Raw genomic sequence first — 21203 nt, 5'->3', positions numbered from 1 at the left:
AAGCCAGGAGTCCCAGCTCTTGGGTGAATGTCCTGAACATAAGGCTGGAGAGTAATTTTCTCTCTTGCTCTCTGCCTCAATTAATAACCTTTGACGTAAACATGGAATGAATCCAGCATGACTGATTGAATCGCACCTAACTTCCAGCTTCCAGTTACAATCACTTCCCTAGAGAAAGCCAATAGGTAGCTTGGAAAACAGTCCCTCTTACACACATCATGCACATACAAATGAAAACTAAATACAAGTCTACAGGGTCTGTATTTTCAAGGAAAAAGACTGTAGAAATAAATATTAAAGATACCATTTAATATAACAACAGATGGTATCCAAACATCCTAATTGAGGAGCAACAGTTTAGAGAATATTTAGATAAAAGCAATTTCTGCTTGTTGGCTTCTCACAGCACTTCTTTTTCCATTACAAATGTATCAGCTCAATTCTAACTCGGTAAGTTTTAAGGATTGGGGGGTGGGGGGAATATTTTTTGTCCTACTGCTTTGTTAGCACTTTACAACTACATAGCAGAAAAACTACATAACTTTAGTGTCTCTCACTGCTAGATCTGACATGTTGGATTTTATTTAAGTTAATACTTGGAATGTGTCTAGTGGCTTTTAAATAGCTGCTGAAAAATATTCGAATGTAGGTTTCAGGACTCTGTGTTGCAGCTAATCAAGTTGTTTATAAAATACAAGAATATATTATTATTGTTCTTTTTCCTTTTATTCTCAAGGAGTTTTGATTTTTGAATATTTGTATAAACCTTGTGATCCTACTGAACCTGCTGTCTTTGGGAAATTAAAACGTGTATGACAGCTGAAATCTGTAAAGTAATGGAGGTCTTTCGTAATCCTCTAGATTTAGTCTCTAATATATATTCTGCTACTTAGTTAAATAAGAAGATGGGCAATGAAATTACTGAATGAAAGTAGAGTCAAATTAATATTAGTCATGAATATCCTGCTCTCATTTTATGAGAGAAATATCCAAAAATAAAACCAAACCCATCAGCAAAAAAACCAAACCACAAACGACACACTAAACTCTAAAAAATATTACATAAATGTGACGATATTCATTTGTGTTTTAAAGGTCATGAAACTAAGGCCATGCTAAATAACAACGGTCCTCGTTACAAGCGCAGCAAGATAGAGCGACAGATGAATATGGATATTTTCTTATGTGTGGGACTCCTGTTTGTGATGTGTCTTGTTGGAGCTGTAGGTATGAAGCAAAGCACTGGCAAAAATAATCCTTGGTTTCATTGCTTTTTTTCTAAATGGTAGTTAAAATTGATTTTATAGACATGAGTGAGACCAGATCTAGAGTTGAATGCTCTTTAGACTCCTTGGTCTTTCCGATAGACAAGTTAAAATGAAAAACCTGAGCAATTCAGGTGGGAGAAAATTCATCCATGGCTACAACTATTTCAGTTGTGGTAAAATGTATGTAAAGCAAGTAAATGAAAGCCATTGGGTTAATTAATGCATTGCAGGAATTGGCACTTGCCAAATGAGATTTGCCTCCTGAGTGGATGTTTGTTCCTTGTGTACAACAACAAAGGTAAAATGACGTGGCTTTACCTCCATTTCAGTAACGTCTTCCTCTAATATGTTCAGGAGTGATGTTTGCTAGAGCTACGCAGTTTACAACCCATGAGTTGCATATGGCTAATCCACCCTGTTTACAGTCTTGACAGCTACCTTCCTTCTTAAAAGCCCCTTTATAAAAGGCTGTGGGGTGAATTAATTGTTTAAGTAGGAACAGGCTGCATTTACTGGGGTCCCTGCAAGTGAGCACACTTGAATGTAGTAACTGGGGTTAGCTGACTAGAGTTTACTAGATTGCTAATTTCAAAAGCATCATCTTCACTGCATATAAGCAGCTGCTTGACTTCCATCTCTGATTGCAATCTGTCCCAGGCAGGTCAGGATTAACAGGATCTCATAATTCTGCAGAAAGGGCCAAATTTTAAACCCACAGATTTCTGAATGGGTCATTGCTTTAAAGATAACAGAGGCTCCTTTGAGAGGCAGAGAGACACTTCACATTCATTGTTCCCTGGCTGCTGTCATGTAGATGTAGGCATTAGTCATTGTTCAGTGTATAAGCACCCTTGAGAAATAGTCCTTAAATTTAAGATTTAAAGTAGTCTCAAGGTTTAATAAACAATTTATCTGCTCAGGTTTTAAAAACAAATAAACAAAAAAAAACAACACAAACAAAAAAAACCAAACATAAAATGTCTGTATTCTAAGTGAAACATGTAAAACATCAACAAGTCCATTTCCTCCATTCAAAATATCCTGTAGATCTACCACGAGTTCTTACTTTGCAGCCCTTCCTAAATGTAGGGTTCTGGGAAGAAATATCACTGGTGGATCGGTTTTAAGGATTTTTCTTGCACACAGTGCTTATAGAGCATAGTTGTCCTTGCTCAGAGCAGTTGTGGTCCCTAGCAGCCAGGGAGTACTGCTGCAATAATTTACATTTCTTTGGCAGCATTTTAGTAAGCAGATGCTGCAAAGTAACTGCTTGCTTCCCTCATGTTAATACAAGTTTTATCAGAGCTGGATATGGGAAGCGGACTAATAGAAGTTTTTGGCATCTGGAGCAATGATGCAATGAGGGACACTGAGTTGTTCATCCTAGCTCTTTGTGAAGTTTCTGATGCTATAAATTTAGTAACATCCTTGAGCAAAGTTTATTTCAGTAAGGGTAGTGTGAAAGGTGATGAAATAATCACGATGGGCTGTTGTTAAGTCCTGAAATTAAGGCTTTGTTGTAGTAGTACAATGATATCTACTGGTATTTAAGACACTGGGGAAGAAGCAGCTTCGGGGTATGACTTGATTGAAAGGAATGTTAAAAACAAGCTGCCCACTCTGAGTTATAGGGGGTCTGTAAACTCTAAATACAAATTGAAATCTTGAATGGTCAGGAAGGGTAAGGAAGATTTCCATTTGTCTACATAGAGGTTACAAGGTTTCCTTCTGTTAGAAAGAGGAATGGGAGTCTTCAGTACTGAGGATTTTTAAAGATAAATAGTAGACATGGAGTCCTCCAGCAGCAAGATGCAAAATGAAGAAAGATCTGTGCAGAGCTGGGAGCCCTGGGGAACATGTGCCAAAGGAGAGAAGAAAAATATCCATGACCACTCATTTCTTACTAGCATATCAACTATATGCATGTGCTACAGAGCTCTGCATGTACTTTGCATTCTCCACTAGATTTACAGCATTGCTTGGGGTCTGTTGCTTTGGAAATGTTCTTTTTTTTTAATTGTCATAGCAATCCATATCTGCAAATTTCAGAAGCTGTGTCAATCACCTTACTTCTCAGCATATTTCAATATTGTATATCATTCCCACAGGTCACGGCATTTGGACTGGAAACTTCTCAGAGCATCCACCTTATGATGTCCCAGATGAGAATGGCAAATATCTGTCTCCAGTTCTTGCTGGTTTCTATATGTTCTTGACAATGATAATCCTGTTGCAGGTAAAAGACAAAAACCTCTGTGTTACCTTCAAGGAAGAAGCTATTCAATACTGAGTATAAGTACTAATGAACAGTTAATATCAATTAATAGTTGTACAGCACCTCCTTAATCCTATTTGAAAATATTGTTAGGAGTGTTTCAAATCATCCAAGTGAGAAATAATGTGTTTTTTTTCTTTCTAATTGCAGATTTTTCTTTCTTGCAGTTAAAACCCATGAGGATTTAGATAGGAAGGATGTGTATTATATCTTTAAATAACTCCAGAATCAGTAGCATATGCAATAGAGAGGATGTTTACATCCAAATGTCAGCTTTTCCTTTTTTTTTTTTTTTCCTATATATGTCCAGAATTCCAAAATAGAATGCCACTTAATATCTCAGGAAAATGGTAAAACAAAAATTACAATTTTTTCCCACCAGGGAATAATAATTAGTTATAGTTCAGCTGGTTTAAAAAAGAAACTAAATTAGAAGTAGGATGCTTGCATATCTGAGTCTGATTAAGCCTAATTGAGAGAGAACTTTTTATGGGATAGGTGGAAAAAATCACATTGACTTTCCAGATTTCTTGAGGTAACTGCTGAGATTTAAGTGGACAGAATTTCTTTCAAATGAATGAAAAATGAAGATAACTTTCAGAGCTGCTCAGAGGTTTCTTGGGGGATTATTCTTCATTACTGAAACAGAATATTTGTGCGTCTTAAGAATTCATTATTCGGGGCAGGGAAGCTAGTGGGTGGGAAGTGTTGCATGCAAAGGAATTGTTTGTTGAACTTTTTCACATTAAGAGTTAGCCTGTGCTGTTGCCTCCTTTCAGAGTTTCAGGAGGGCAAGGGCAAGCATGGTCCTCCATCCAGACAATGTGCTTTGTAAGAGCATCTTCTGAAGGGCCCATCTTCGCATTTGGTATTCCAGAAATTTTCTGTTAAATCTGCCACTTATTGTCCCTGTTTATCCATTGCTGTTCTGACAGGATTTTTTTTTTCTCCCCTGAACTATCAGTATTATTGAGTCCAACAGTCTCTAGGAAGGGCTGTTTCTCTGAAAAATGTTGGTATACTTGAGCCAGGACTTTGCTGACAGAAAGCAGTAAGACTTGTCTCATCCCTCAATAACAATTTTAATTCTTTCAGGTTTTAATCCCCATTTCTCTTTACGTGTCCATCGAGTTGGTCAAGTTGGGCCAAGTTTTCTTAATTCACAATGACATTGACCTGTATGATGAAGAAGCAGATTTGCCCATACAATGCCGTGCCCTAAATATTACTGAAGATCTTGGACAAATCCAGTATATCTTCTCAGACAAAACTGGGACACTAACAGAAAACAAAATGGTATTCCGACGTTGTACTGTTGATGGAATTGAGTTTTCACATCAGGAAAATGGTGAGAGACATTTTTGTATTAGCTTTTCTCTCAAAGTAACTAACTGTTATTAATTTAGATATTCATATTTAAACCTAATGAGCCCTCTGACTGAATGTAGAACTTTGTGAATTTGTCTTCATTTTGTGAGGGACTCCTGTTACAGAGAGTCGCAAAAGCGAAGGTGTTTTAAACGATTCAGAAGTCAGATGGGAGAAGTTTTCCAGTTCCCTCTGCAGACATCTCAGGCTTTGCCTGCATTCAATACCCACTTGAGCACGCAGAGAGAATATTTTCTCTTTCAGTTCTAAATGAATGCCAGCCAACCTTTTATAAGCTCACAAACTGAGATTAGTTAGTAATTAAACTCAGTGGGTCCAAAAGTAATTACCATAGTCTTCTGTGTGATATGAAAGCTACAGCTACACATTTTCTTGAGTTGACCCTAGTTGAAGTTCTTATCTGAAGTCTCTTGGCATTCAGTGCTCTGAATCTGGGGGTTTGACTCAGGCCCACTCTTGGTGGCTTTCTCTCTACATAGCACGAAGGATTTTATTAAGCTGGCAAGCAGCTGCCAAAAAGATGTTTGTGCACTGTGACTGAAAACATTAGCAAATCTGTGAATTACCATATTTCACTCTCATCTTCCAGTCAACTGCAAAATGCAACTAAAGAAGCCAAGCATTAGCAGAAGTCCATAAAAGAGACTGATCAGTTTGAAAATGTATTTTTGTTCTCTTGCAATAATAATCATTGGAGAGTAGGAATTGCCAGTAACTGAAGTGGAGAGTGAAGTTTTTCTGGTATTGGCTCCTGAGATGTTTTGGGTTTGATTTGGGTTGTTTCAGTTTTTTTAACCAGCCAAGGAATTCCTCCCAAACAATGCAAAAAAAAAAAAAAAAAAAACCCAAACTAAACAGAGTAAGAAGTAAGGTTTTGTTTTCTCTTTTTACAGCCAGGCGCCTGGAAACCCACAAAGAGTTGGATTTAGACGATGATGACTTTGCAAAACTTCAGCACTTCACTCTTCCTCCCATTAATATTGAGACACCAGACACTTATAAGCAGAGGACCATGAGACCTTTAAGGAGGTGCCAGAGTGCTAGGACTCATTTTCAGGGGCATACAAGGAACAGGTCACTTGGTCGTCGTGACAGCAACCAGTCTCAAGTGGCGTTTAGCAGTCCCATTGTGAGTACAAAGAGATTGAGCTAACACTTTTAAGTTCTTTCTGTTGCATTTTGTGGTGGGAAGCCAGTAAGTGGACAGGAGAAATCCAAGCCCTAGAGGAGCTGAGGGAATGGGGAGCCAAAGCACTGGGATCCTCGCTTGGAGTGTGCAGGGACCTAGGTGAGGGTTTGGGAATCTGGGTCTGTGTATCAAAGACTGCAGCAGAAGAGAGGGGACATACAGGTGAGGTTTTGTGATGGTTGCTTGATAGGAGGAGGAGACATGAATTCGAGGTCCAAGGACTGAGGCTGTGGTTTATAACAACAAGAGGTACTTTGCACAAATAGGAGTGAGCTTTTTGTGCTGTTCTGGTGCACCAAAATGAAGCGGGGATTCTGAGCTGGGATTGTGCAAGAGGACCTAGAGATGTGACTCTGGGGCCTGGCTTTGCAGAAACAGGAGGCACAGGTCCTTCTGGGAGATGATGGTCAGGAAGAAAATATGGCTTTGAAGTCTGAGTTCAAGCATAGCTCATACTTCTGTTAGTGTAACTAACACTGCAACTTACCATCTCTGTTAAGCACAGTTTAGTCACGCCTGCTCTGTGACAGCAAAATGTCCAAGCTTCACTCTCCAGAGCAGTTCTGGGAGTCTGTTAGTGTGTCAAAAGATAAATATTGCATTTTTCAAGGCAAAAAAAAGAAAGCAGCACAAAGATATTAGAAATTTAACTAATAGGACTTAACCAGGATAAGGTCTTAAACCCTGCAAGATGTTGAAATCTGCAAGATGCTGAAGAGCCTTGCCCTCCTTCAGTAGCTAGGTGGCCTCTGACTCACCCGGCATGTACTGACTTCGAAGTACACATTGTCTTCATTGCAATTCTAGGAAAATCTTGGGCTCTGATGAGTTTTATATCTGAAACATCTCAAAATCTAAGGCAACCCAATTAAAATCAGATTGTTCTTTTCTTCTTGAAAATTTTTTTAACAGCCATTTCAGACAAGGCTTTTATGGACTCTAGGAGAATGTCAAACACTTTCAAAATCAGAATTCCAATTAAAATAAAGTGCCTGGAAAACCCTTCAAAATTTTCAAAACTTCCTGGCAAAGTTTTTGACTTAATGACTTTTTGGGGGAGGATGTAAATTTAAATTTATTATAAAATCTTACTTGCCCCATTCAGTTCCACTGTCATGTAGCAGATATCAGTCAATACTTCTGTTTGTGGAATATGGGGTGTTAGTTGTTATCCTAGCATTTGCCAGCCCAGTCCTCATGGGATGTTGAGAACCCCTCAACTGGTTCTTGAGAACCCATAGGTCGTGACTTTTGAGGACCTCTTATGGTCCTCATAAGACTTCTGAAGTGTGACAAATTAATTTCTTGCCAGTATATTTCACCAATTACGGGTTTTGCTGCCAGACATCTTAATTTTCTTCTATAAATACACTGCCATGTTATTTTTTTTTCCACTGTAAAAGCAACATGTGAGGAACTAGTATCAAAGATCTCCTTTACAGAAGAAGATTAAACTTCTGTCATGGAAATAACCAGCCTTAGCTGCTAATAGGTGTCACTCTATCTGGATAAATCATTTAACCTCTATGACAAATATGAATATGTAGTAATTGCCCAGAGGGTGTAATGTGTGTTGATGTCCTTCAAATGATGCATAGTAGTAGCTTTCTTTACCAGGCAAGCCAATTCCCTATTAATGAAATGGGGATAATAACATTTTCTGTATCTCTGTGGTTCCTGTGCTTTGGAACTTTCATCACCTTTTCTTATACATTTGTACCTTACTACAAATCTGGAGCATCTTGAGTAATCCAGTTACACAGAGAGTATCATGGGCCTGAACGTACCTCAGTAGTCAAAGTTTCTTAAAAAAAATCCATATTTGAACAATGGAACAAGATAGAGAACTGACATTTACTCTGCCTTTTAGGTATTTTTATGAATTAAGATCATGACAGCACATTCCTTCTAGATTTAATAATTGTAATAAAGTGTCTTGCTATTAAAAACATTTCATGAAGATTTCAATTGTTCTATCATCACAAGGTTTTAGTGTCATGAATTAGGAGAGATGTTATGAAATTGATGAGGATATTTAAAAACCTGAATGGTACTAGCAATTTTATAACATCAGCGTTTTCCCTAAAAAATTGCTAACATTGAAAAGGTGGTAAATTTAACTGATCATCATCATGAATGTTGTTTAATTTACTTTTTTGTTTGTCTTTGTTAGTTTGTTTTTATATAAGTTGAGGCTGGTCAATGAACAGACTTGTTTGTCTGAATTTTTTTGTCTCTATAAGGCTGAAAATTCAGGTCACCCCATTTTCACTGTGAAAAAGAAAATGAGACAATCTTTTCTGATAAATATTTATTCCTATATCACTGTTTTTAAAACTTGTCTCTGAGGCCACAGTTAACCTGATGATTTTCTATTTTTCCAGAGGAAAATTTTGGGTTCAGAAAGTTTCTGCTGAAGTGGAATAGCCACGAGTGCATTGTAATTTTGGCATGAACTACAGGCAGATGTTGAGGATATAGATGCAAAAGAAATTGGATGGGATGATGATAGATAGGAGAGGCTGAGATCTGTGAGCAGTAATTTGTGGTTCATGAGGTTCATTCTAATTGTGAAAATGCATGAGGACATTATATGAATAGCTGGACAAGTCAGTGATTTTCTGATCTCTCATGTTTTAAATCTAATTCCCAACATAACTGTTTTGACAGTTGTATCTATGCATATGTGTTCTTCATTGGAATTGTCCAGTTAAGCTGTTTGGGATTGCTATATGGACAAAGCACAGTACTGGCAACAGACACAGTTACCCACAGTGATTGTCTCCAGCAGCGCAGTATTGTGAAAGAATGATAGCTTTAACTTTTCAGCCTCTGATTCCTTTTAATAGACCCAAGAACATAACAAAAAAAAAATCAGGCTTATCCTCAGTATGTATCAGTTTGCTGGAGAAACAACTGCATCTATACTTAAAATATTTCCCCATATGTGAAACAAAAAAACCCGTGAAAACACTGAGCCACCGGAACCAGAGCCTCCTGCAGCAGAGAAAGTGCAAAACCTTGTTCCCCCTTCAGATTTCAACTGAGCATTGTGCTGCAAAATGAGCAGTAGATTTATTTGTAATTATTAGGATGATTTAAGAACCACTATTCCACTTTAGTAAGCAGGAGTTACTATGCAACATATTGAGCTCAGCACAACACAGCCATGAAGGTGAATGCCTGACTTCTGTTGCATATATATGGAACTTAGGAAAACTGTGCCAGATTGAAGGATGAGAGGGTAATAACTGAGATGAACTAGAAAGCAGATAAATCACTTTGGCAGTTCCTTAAAGAAGGCATCCAAAAACGTTGGCTCACAGGAAGGTCTCTCTTAAATTTGGAAGCTTTTGTTAACTATGTCTCTGTTAACATGAAATTTCCATTAGAAGTAATACTCCCATAGCCCTACATCAAATTAAATAGTAGGTAAGTGACATTAAGTAGTTTGGCTTGCAAATTTGGGTTTGATTAGAAAGACTGTGGTAATAAAATTACAGTAACATTTCAGGGACAAATGAAGTATGTATGTATGTGTTGTAAAAACTGAAGAAGAACAGTTTGAGACAGCTTCTTCTGGGCACAAAGTAAAATTACTCTGGAAACAAAAAGTGATACTGCTGTAATCAAGCCATGAGCACAGTATATTCTCTGTTGAAATAACAATCGGCTCCCAAACTGAAATGGGAGATCCAAAGTACACTTCTATTTGGAATGCCCTTTAATTCAGTAGTCAGCAGTTCCAAAGTTAGGGGACATAGTATAGCTTATTCTTGATTTTTAGTAGATCTCAAAAGACTACTTCAAGATGCATTTCATTCAAATGATCTAGTTATACAACTTTTAGAAATGTATCCTTTTTCCCTAGATGTTAAGTACAGAAGGGGTTTGCCTTACATAATTCTAGGTGTAAATTCAGTAAGAGGCAAGAAGCAGCTCTCAAGTTGGTAGTTCTTCCCTAAGGAAAAGGGCAAATGGGAAAAATCTTCATTAAGTAATTTCTCTTCCAGGAAAAGGATGTGACTCCTGATAGCAGGCTGTTGAGGCGAGTGAGAGAAGCTGCACTCCAGACTGAAAACCTTTCTCCTTTTATACATCTGAAGACTTCCACATCCATCACTGACTTTTTTCTTGCCCTTGCCATCTGCAATACAGTCCTGGTCTCCACAGCTACTGAGCCAAGACAAAGGGTAATCTAACTTCAAGTATATGAGGAAAATTGATTATGTTTCCATTTAACAACATAAGGCAGTGTTCTGTGAAACCTGAAATGGTGAAAAATACTTTGGAAGTTCTCCTCTAGTTCTTTAACCTTTTTTGTTATATCTACTGTTTCCCTGCCTGTGAATATGCCTTCCCAACATGGCTTTTTGTGTTTGATGAATAGCTATGGCTACCACGTATCTTCACTTTTTCTTTTAGATTTTCTATTACATATGTTATAAGAAGTATGTTGAATATACTGGGTTTTCTCTGATCTCCCAGGCTATTGACAGAACTACAAGGGGTTTGATTCCATCTCTGCTTCAGAGGTAGAGATACAAATTATCATCAACTTTGGATGCTAACTCACCTGTGACTCCTCTACTGAATTCCCCATCACAGTTAAATACTAAAAGAAAAAAAGAAAAAAGTTGATTTTCTCATTATCATCATTTAGAAACAGAAAAATATACTGAGGTTTTGAAAAGTATCTTGTAGTTCACATTTATTTATTTTTTAATCTTAGGTTTTCTCATATTTCTAGGTCACAGTCCCACCACCAATAAAACCTTCAGGAATCACCCTGGAGAAGATTCATCAGATATTTCAGCGGCTAAAATTAGCAAGCCTTAGTCAGTCTTTTTCATCATCTCAGTCTAGTTCAGACCTAGGTGCTAGCTTCAGTGCAAGGAATACAGAAGAGCAGCTTGCTGCTTTGGATTGCTATGACAATGGCAACAACTGCTGTGCCAGCGGTGGAGGAGATGGACTCCAGGGCAAGGAGAGCACAGATATTGGTAGTGCTTCCTTGGATGAAGTTTTTAAATCTGTGACTAACAGTTCTTTGCCAACTGACTTCTGTTACGAGGCTGAAAGCCCAGATGAGGCAGCGCTTGTCTATGCTGCCCAGGCTTACAGTTTTACTTTAGTGTCCCGAACTCCCGAACAGGTGACTGTGCGGTTGCCACAAGGCACGCTCCTGACTTTCGATATTCTCTACACTTTGGGATTTGACTCAGTAAGGAAAAGGATGTCTGTAGTGGTGAGACACCCTCTAACCAGGGAGATTGTTGTCTACACAAAAGGAGCTGACTCTGCTATAATGGACTTGCTGGAAGACTCTGACAAAGGTAATTAGCTGATGAGGTATTTTTGTTGTGTCTTCTGTAAAGAAGCACAAAAAGTTTGCAGTACTTTTTTCTGCATGAACTGTTATATCTAGGCATTAGAAGTATAAAAAAAGAAGCAGCTTTCTCTAGTGTTATCTTTGCAGATCAGAAGTGAGGTATTTATTTAACCTGAGTAGTGCTCAGAATATGGAATGGGCTAATTAAAATTCACTGACAGCACTACCCCATGTGGATTTTGTACTCTGCAATAATAGTGTCATAAGGGCCTGACCACCATATTTCAGCTTGTCAGCAAGAGTGCTATAACATTAACAAACAAACAAACAAAAAATTCCAAGCAATGTTAACTTAAGGGAAACGAGCATCTCTAGCAAGCTTTCAGCTTATGCACTGCCAACATTTTGGGGCTTTTAAAGGAATTGCTGTTATATTGGAATCCAATTTTCACTAATGCCCACTCCTTTTTAACCTTAGGCCATTAGATCTGAAATGGTCTGTGCTTAAAATAAGGAATTTTTTCCTTATATTTCACAGATGACATTAGCAAAGAGAAGAGAATGAAAAGAATAAAAGAAAAAACACAGAAGCATCTGGACTACTATGCCCGTGATGGCCTACGAACTCTGTGCATAGCTAAGAAGGTACAAGGGCATTAGCCTAATACTGTTTATAGCTTTGCTCTGTACATGTTAATAGATTTATTAGAAAAATATAGTGGTATAATTCTTTCTGCTTCAAAGAACAAGTCAGACACAGCCCATCTTTTTGTCCCTCTATTTGGTTGCTCTCCAGTCTGCTATTCCTTTTTCCTCAGTGTGAGCAGATGATGGATTTTTGATAGTCTCAAAACATTAATCTCTGTTTCTCTTATGGTAACTCTAGCTGACCTTCTCTACAATAATTCCAAGCAAGAAATAAAAAGCCCACAGAGGAGCCAACCTATTTCTGTTTCACTTGGTATTCAGGTTTCAAAAATCTTGCCCTCAGACTGCATTAGTACATCTCAGCCTGATATTGTAATACAGAAGTCGTCTATGTGCAACACACAGGTCATATTCAAGATCGGCAGAAACGTAGAGCAACCTTCAGAAACCGTATTTTCCGCTTCAGGGTCCTAACGAAGGGCTATGTGTTTAACAGTTTCTCTGGGTCTCATTTTTAAAGTCTCAGCTGTAGGCCATGTATACAAACAGGAATGCAGGTCTATTTTTCTCATTACTACTAGTTCTTTCAGTCTTCTCTTGGAAAAGTTTGTGTTATTTTAAAGACAACACAGTACTTTACCAGCCTGGATAGGAGTTAAGTCTTTGTAATCCAGAATGTTGGCATTCTTCTCTTATTTAAATTTTAAATGAGCTCTGTTTGAATTATGTTATTCAGGTCTTGAATGAAGATGACTTTCAGAAATGGGCCAATTTTCGTCGGGAGGCAGAAGCTGCAATTGACAACAGAGATGAGCTGTTAATGGAGACAGCACAGCATCTGGAGACCAAGCTCACCTTGCTGGGTAGCTAAAAATAAGAATTGTCATTGCATGAAGTATCTCACTTGCTCTCCTGTGATAGTCTTGGCAATCAGACAGACAACACCTTATAGTAATTTATATCAAGAAGCCTTTCTCTGAGGGTTGGAAATCTCAGGGCTAGGGCATACAGACCAATGACAGTGTCTAAACATTTTGAGCAGCATTAACTTTGAAAAAGTGTACAGAAACTATCATGTGCCAGGAGCAAAAACCATGTACATCAGCTTTTACTGTGGCTCAGGCGACACAGTAAACAATGAAGTTCCCATAATTCAATCATGTGTCTGTGTCCTTAGATAAACCTTTAAAATACTATAAATTAACTTCAGGTTTGAGCACAAATTCCGAGGGAATTCTGGTAATAAAATTGTATTATAAAAAATCGTAACTTAAACATGTAGGCATTTTTGCTAGTGAATTCCTGTTGCTGTTGCATTGTCATGTTTGCTTTCTGCACTCTGTAGAAGGATGTTTCATGTTAAAGCTTACATTCATTGGCACTTGTGCATCATTCATCACCATCATATCTAACACTATTCTGTTGAATTATGGAGCAATTCATTTTGTTTCCAAACATTTTGCTCTTTAGGACTTTGATTTTTGGAGTTGTCTCAGTCTCATCTTTGTGAATACAGTCTGTGCCCATACTTCATTATCCTGAATTTCTGTGATTGCAAGCTATTAACATTATGGTTTCTCATAATCTCTGCGGTGATTTAAAAAATTAAAGTGATAACAGTAAATGCCATAAGCAGAACCGTGTAAGAGGTAATGTTGATCTCATCAGAATCTGTTACCTTTGCCAACTCTGAAGGATATCTTGTGTGCTTTCATTCTTATTTTCACAAAAAGTGTTCTTTTAGCTTAAATCAATAACCATGTTTAATGTACCAGAGTTGCTGCATCTTCAAACTGACCTCTAGTGGAAGAGATAAGAGGAGAATTATTGTAACATACAGATGGTGACTTGTCATCAGGATGAGTGTTTGCATCTGCTTCTAAGTTTCTGCATTTTCAAAAAGAAAACTTACTGTTCCAGTGCTTCTCCCTTTGATGGGTGAAGCATCTGACTTGACAATAGGGATAGCATTCATTTAAATAGTCAAAGTTCATCTTCTTCTGGTTGCTTTGATGGGACTTAATGCAGCACTTTAAAAATGCATATGGTGTAATTTCTCTGCCAGTACATTGTCATTTTGGATTATTAAAAAGAAATGTGTTGTTCTAGCAACGAGTAAAATGAAACGCCAGAACTTGATTGGTGACACATTCAGGTCTTAATCTAAATGCAGATCTTGTGCCTGTGTGTTTGTTTGCTGGACAACATCTTGGCTCAGCTCTTGATAAGTTCAGGATCATAACTGGAAGTCAAAGACTTCTTCTTAAAAAAGAAAATAGCAACATGATTTCCAAATGAAAGGAAACTAGTTAACTTCTTTTCCTGTTCAACCAGGAGCAACAGGGATTGAAGATCGGCTGCAAGATGGAGTGCCTGACACTATTGCAGCTCTTCGAGAAGCCGGAATACAAATCTGGGTGCTGACAGGAGACAAACAGGAAACAGCAGTTAACATTGCATATTCCTGTAAACTCTTGAACCAAAGAGACACTGTCTTCACCATTAACACTGAAAGTAAGGTGAGTAGAGAGAGACACACAGAATTTACTATCTTTCCCTCTCTTTGTGTCTTGCAGCTTGGCAGTGGTTTGCTTTAGACTGCATTCAACACAAAACAGCCAACCCAAAACCTACATAGCAGCATTAGGCCAGAAACCCTTTAGATCACATGTAAAAGATGAACTGAAAGACAAGACAGGTAGATTTTTATTCAATTAAAATACAATGATTTTTCCAAATGAAAATATTCATTAAAAAATGTTAAGTGTTTGAGTCCTTAATAATATTGATACCTGGGTTTTGATCTTGCAATGGAAATTTCAGTTGCAATGATATTTTAACCCTACATGATACCTGTAGGAAGACATTTGGAAACTACTGTGTGAGTCAGTCTGGAAAAGGTATGCAGGTGTAGTTTCAATTAAATTCAGAACTTTCTAGTTGCATGTTCCTTAATAGGGTTAGGCTTAATCAGAAATTTATTAGTGAACAATTTAATCCAGTATTTTATGAGTAAGCAGCATTTCACCTTCTTGTGAGCCAGTTAAAAAACAGTCACTTTCTTGACATTCCTTGGTGGTGCATGTAGTTGTTGATGTGTACAGATATTCCCTGAACTTCCATGGGCAATAAGAAAGGCCGTAGGCAAAGCAAACATGCTCCAAAATGAGGATAATCACTTCAGGGGGCATCTGTCAGCTCCTGTGGCTCACTGAAATACAGTGAAAAGTCTGTGGTGTAATCTATGGCTGTTCCTGAAACTGTATGAATGGAGGAGAGAAAATAAGAGTCCTAGCCTTCGAAGAGGATAAATGTCATTGACAATGGTGAGATTAGAAGATTCTGGAAAAATATCCTTGGCTTTTAAAGTTTGTGAAGCAGGTTTGTGAATGTAGGGTGTCAGCAAAATGGCCACCACTGTGCACAGCCTAACATCTCATCCCTCCAGGCATCCTGGTGGGAGAAATAGCTTTGTGAGATGGATTTAGGGGAAAGCAAGATCAGACATTATAATTAAACCAGACCCATTTGCTAAGGGAAGATTAATCCAGATCATTTCTAAAACCCAAAAGCAGGGTCCAAAATACCAGCTGTGATGCCCTTCTTTATTTTCTTGCTAGTGACTTCTCATTTCCCATGTAGCTCTGGATGCCCAGGGGTTCTCCAGGCAGCAGCCACTGCTCTTTTCCCAGTGTGCTGTTCTGTCTTTTCTATGCAGCCTACACTTATGGCCCATACTCAGCAGTATCAGGGGTTACATGAGATGAGCCTCAACCAGGTCTTGGTTACCTCAGCTTTTTCTTACCCACAGAAGAGGGGTTAGTGATACAAGCTCGCCTTTCTCTATAAAGCTATTGTGAGGATTAATTAAATATAGTTAAAATGCTGACCGTTTTTCTCATGGTAGACAATTGTATAGAGCAGTAAGATGGCCTACTTTCTAAATGCTTTTGTCTGCAGTTAGTAGCTCTCCAAACAAGAATAAAATCCTATGCAAATGTCTGTCTCTTTTAATGTCACAGAAATAGGGAAACACGCAAAGATGATATGGAATTTGGCACGGAATACATTCCTTGCTTCAATGTGTAATTTCATTTGATACGCACATCTGCTTTAACGGAAAGCAGAATGAATATATTTAGGATGGAAATTAGAAGATGATTTCTGTCAGAGAAGCACTGCAGGCGGGACCACCCTGGCTCCTGGAATCAGAGGCGTGTGCATTTACCCATAGCACCCTATATGGCTTTTGATCCAGGCACAGATGCAAACTGCGTGCACATGGGCGCTGGTGTGAATACATGTGTTCTAGTGGGCACTGGAGTTGCTCCACAATAACATTTAGTTCCCTCCCTTTCAGAATGAAGCCGAGGACACTGGTTCTGCAAGGATCTCCTAATGGCAGCAGCAGGGAAAAACAAATAATGCATACACAGCATTTAACTCATTAATTTAGCCAGAATTAACCCTTGAACTGGCTTCAGTGGGAATGGACTCTTTACCCCCAGAGCCCAGCAGCTTATTCAAACACTGAAAATTAAATATCTTCTAGGAAGCACCAACACAAGGAGGTAGTTCGGGGGATTCATTTAAAAAGGAAAGCCAAGGCAAAGCAGGAATTTCCACTACAATTTTTGGTTTGTTCATGGAAAGATGATGCTGCTTTGATATTTTTATAGGTTTTAAGTGTGCAGGCTAGATGCAGCTTTTTATTAGATGTCAGAGGTACATTTGATTCCAGAACCTCCCACTTAAGTGTAATTTAAGTCTTGCAAACATCCTACACATGTACCTTATGCAACATAAAGTGAAAATAACATTTTAGAACTGAATCATCTCTCAATAAAGCTGACAGAAAAGGTAGAAAAGGGAGTGATCAGCTCCTCAGGTATTCAGTGCCATGCCATGGAAGGAGGACTTTTAGTAGTTACAGGCAGCAAAAATACTTTTAGATCATTCTGGGTTTTCTCTGATAATAGTGTGCAATTTAGGAGATCTGTATGGGAGAGATGAAAGCACTCCCCTTGAATCTTTTTGTATTTGACTAACTTAATTCCAGTTGTTTGCATCTAAAAGGGGACTTCATTCTAAATGAGGCAGGTTTGTGAAGAGGAAACAACTTAGTTTGTGTTTGTGGCACAGTGCTGGGCAATAGGAAGCTTCGTTTTTGTCCCTAACTGTGACATACACCTGATTTGTGACCTAGAAAAGGTCACAAACTGTCAAAGCTACCAACTAATTTTGAAAATCTGAACCTCTTGTTTCTCTACCAGTTTATTTCTGAGGGAAGGAAATGCTGCGATACCTCACACCTTTCATGTCAGAACTAGATTTTGAAAATATCCTTTAGAAAAAAGGAATTCTTTTCAATTTCCCAACTCTCAGCATTGCAAATACAAATATGTCCTCCTGATGGGAAGATTATTTTCTTTTAAAATAATTCCTTACTACAGTTAGCCAGCTGATATCTTATCACTGAAGGATTTGACAATGTCATTGAAATAATCTCCAATCTGATGAAGCAGTGAGTTTCTCAGTTTTCTCTCATGTTTACCTGATAGGCTTAAACCCACTGGTGTGATTATACAAATATACACTTTTTAAGGTGCTGTGCTGTAAAGGGAGATGGAGGTAACTATTTCTAGAACTACTTCTGTTTTCTCACAGGAAACTTGTGAATCTCTCTTGAATTTAACCCTGGAAGAGGTGAGGAAGAACTACGAGGTTGAAAAACCACGGAGGAAATTTTTTGGCATTATCCCAGCATCTTTTGCAGCCTCTGAGCCCCCAAGCCCTGAGTTTGGGCTCGTGATTGATGGACGGACACTGAATGTCATCTTCCAGGGGGGTCTGGAGGAGAAGTTCCTGGCACTGACGAAGCACTGCCACTCAGTGCTGTGCTGCCGTTCCACACCTCTTCAGAAAAGCATGGTGGTCAAGCTTGTCCGGAGGGAGCTTAAAGTGATGACCCTGTCAATAGGTACCTCCATTCTGAATCTCCCAGGAGAAAAGGGGAAACTTTTTCTTTATGAGATGTGGAAGTGTGTAGAGTATATTGTATGCGTTATTCCTCGTGCCTCGGATTAATACAGTGGGAAAACAGCATTGAATACTCTTTCCTGATCAAAAATCATATAAAAGTCCTTCTTCAGCTTTCACTGAGTAAACCTGTCCCCCATTTAAGCAAGATGAAGGTGCTCCAAATTCAGTCTCCCAGCAGCACCTTTCATGTTCACCAGTACAAATGTATGTACACATTCCTTTGGGCACAGAAGGCAGTCAGTAGTAGTCATTGTTTTGCCTTTTCATAAATCCCTTTTCCTGTCAGATTTTCCGAACTGATGAAAACAGAGTCATCCCAAGAGCGGTATTAAACACTGACTCTTTTGCTTTTCACTTCCAAATAACATGAAATGCTTTAAGTTTCCTGCTTTGCTTTTGCTAAGTGTTCCCACTAAAATCCTTGCAGAATTGATTTTTACATCTTAAAACTAAAAAATACACTTCTCTGGACCAAACAGAAAAGGAAGCATCTGATGTGTTTTAAAATTTCTTGCTTTGCCTTAGAGTTCAAAATACAAGACTTCAGCCTTCCACTTCGTTTATTTTGCTTTGCCAGCTAACCTAATTCAAAATCTCCACACTGCAGGCAACAACCATGGCTGTTCTTTCCATGGAAATTTGGTTATGTCTATAATTCATCACTGCAAGTTGGAATAAGCAGAATAACTCCTGAAAGTGGCTTGTTACACTGTCAGCAGCAATCAAATTTATCGTATAATTTAGAGAACTCAGTGAAGTGGGGTGCTGCAGAGCATGTTGCTGGGCATAAGGAATTCACTAAGCAGAAACATATAAAACAACACAGATGTAGATGGTGTTGGGGTGTCTATACCACCGCCCAGATGGTCCCAGTGTCGGGGTTAGCCTTGGTGGATCCAGGTCTCCTGGGAAAGAAGATGTTCCAACCAAGATAAAAGCCTAGAGGTCATGATTGCTTGCTGCTTGATGATGAGTTACCATAAGTAACTCAAACCTAAGATGCATGGCAGTACAGAATAGCCTTTGTTTATCTGCATAGCTAAGGGGTTTTTCTTGTTTGGATATATGTATTTTGTATTAAGCACCCTTTCTTGCACCTTTATTGTTCCCTCCTGTCTTCCCATTCTAGGTGATGGTGCAAATGATGTAAGTATGATTCAAGCAGCTGATATTGGAATTGGAATATCTGGCCAAGAAGGCATGCAAGTATGCCTTCAATTTATTTCCTTTTCTCATTTGTCACATCATCTCTTGCTGCTTAATAAGTTTCATAGGAGCCCCATACTTGAGTGTCATCTTAAAAATGCAATTTAACGTCATTACTGTTGTAAATTAATATGCAGTTTGTAATTATGGGTTCAGCCAAAAGAGAGTGTTTTGAGCCAACAATTACCATTCATGGACAAACGTGTGTTTACTCATAAGCCTGGAAAATTAGCAGATGCTTTTCCAGTGTTAGGTCAGCATCTGGCTTCTGAATCCTCTCTGCTATAGTATTTCCAGGTTTTGTTGATTCTCTTTCAGTGTTTTGTGCCCTAAATTCCTTTCTATGTATCCCCCTTCCTCATTCTTCTAAGATAGACTGTTCTGCAGAGATAGAAAGTTCCAATTTTTTTCTCAAGGTTTGGGTTTATTGGTTTGGGGTTTTTTTTCTACAATATTCAATAATAGGAAATAATTTCAGTGTCCATGTTCAGATTTCATTATGTTGATTGGGAAAAGACATACTATAAATTAACTTCTATTTTTTTTTTTTACCAAAGGCAGTCATGGCTAGTGACTTTGCAATATCCCGATTTAAGCATCTCAAAAAACTGCTTCTTGTCCATGGACATTGGTGTTATGCTCGCCTGGCAAAGATGGTGATTTACTTTTTCTACAAAAATGTGGTAAGACTACTCAACATCTGGAAATTTTCATCCTAGCAAGGGTTAAGTTCAGGGCTGGGAATTTTTGGTCAGCTGGTTTGGTTTTGGTTCTTACTTTTTATGAAGCTAGAGTCCCTGTTCTTCAGTTTACAAGTTTATAACATGCTACCTCTTTCTCATTAATGTGCTGTATAAAGCACTGAGGAAAAGATGGGATCGAAATATATTTTGAAATAGCATTATTCCAGGGGGAAAAGGACTCAAGGCTTAGTAACTTTTATAGGGTAGTTCAAGAAACTTTATTAATAATACCCATGAGTCTCAAAATAAAATTTGCATAAGGAAGAGCAGATTATTAGTGCTGGAATACATAAGATGACACTGCACCAAGGATTGTTTGCCTGTAAAAACCTCTGAATTTTTGAATTTAATTTAATAGGAACCACTTGCAAGTAATGATGTGGTCATATCTGGCATTTTTATTAAAAATTTAATGTATATGCAAATGAGCTGTGCATTGAAGAATAATGTAAAGTGGAAAAACCTGATAGTAATACAGTTTCTACAAGACTCTGCAAACAAGTCCGTTTGACATGAAATACACTCTGAGCATGAAAGACTATTTACTTAGAATTCAAAGTATCTGGGTTGGGGTTTTATTTTATATATATAATTATGAATAAAGATTTCTTCTTATCGCTGTTAAAATTTATAATGGAAATGGAAACTTCTTTTTTCTTGATTGGGCGTCCTTTTAGAGTTCAAAGGATAGTAATTTTCAATGTAAAATAGCTCTCCAGACTGGGATGCTGCTGTTCTATTATCTCCCCAGTACCATTAGGGCACAGAAGACCTTTTATTCTGCCTGGACAACCAGTCTGCAAAAGGATTTTAAAATCTGGTGCTCAGAGCTGTGAACAGTTTACGTAATTATGCTAAGATATGTTCTTAAACAAACCTAATGGCTTTAAAAAAGCTGTATCACAGTGGATCAGTGTGAAGACAATCCTTAGTATACACTGCTTTATGAAATAAAGTTCAGAACTGTCTCCTGATGGTACCTTTAACCTAAACAACATATTCTTGGGAGACTCTGTTAACAACCAGTGTACTACATACACCTCATAGGTGGAATTATGAGAGACATAGATCATCTATGCATTGCAAACTGAAGTCCGGATCAGCTGTAATA

General features: G+C 38.1%; 1 protein-coding gene across 1 annotated transcript in view; it reads left to right on the top strand.

Annotated features, from left to right (window-relative positions):
- The window catches only part of ATP10B (ATPase, class V, type 10B), a 51366-nt gene that overhangs the window by 23607 nt on the left and 6556 nt on the right, over nt 1-21203 (top strand). The window contains 12 exon segments of the mRNA XM_010019088.1: nt 1096-1227; nt 3377-3504; nt 4639-4891; nt 5826-6061; nt 10135-10314; nt 10872-11457; nt 11992-12098; nt 12838-12964; nt 14436-14620; nt 17769-18081; nt 19273-19349; nt 19907-20032. Coding sequence (XP_010017390.1) covers nt 1096-1227; nt 3377-3504; nt 4639-4891; nt 5826-6061; nt 10135-10314; nt 10872-11457; nt 11992-12098; nt 12838-12964; nt 14436-14620; nt 17769-18081; nt 19273-19349; nt 19907-20032 — 2450 coding nt within the window.

Source organism: Nestor notabilis, unplaced genomic scaffold (genome assembly GCF_000696875.1).
Source record: "Nestor notabilis isolate BGI_N333 unplaced genomic scaffold, ASM69687v1 scaffold16077, whole genome shotgun sequence".
Taxonomy (NCBI): domain Eukaryota; kingdom Metazoa; phylum Chordata; class Aves; order Psittaciformes; family Psittacidae; genus Nestor; species Nestor notabilis.
The sequence above is the reverse complement of the archived record's forward strand: the minus strand, read 5'-3'. Positions and strand labels throughout refer to the sequence as shown.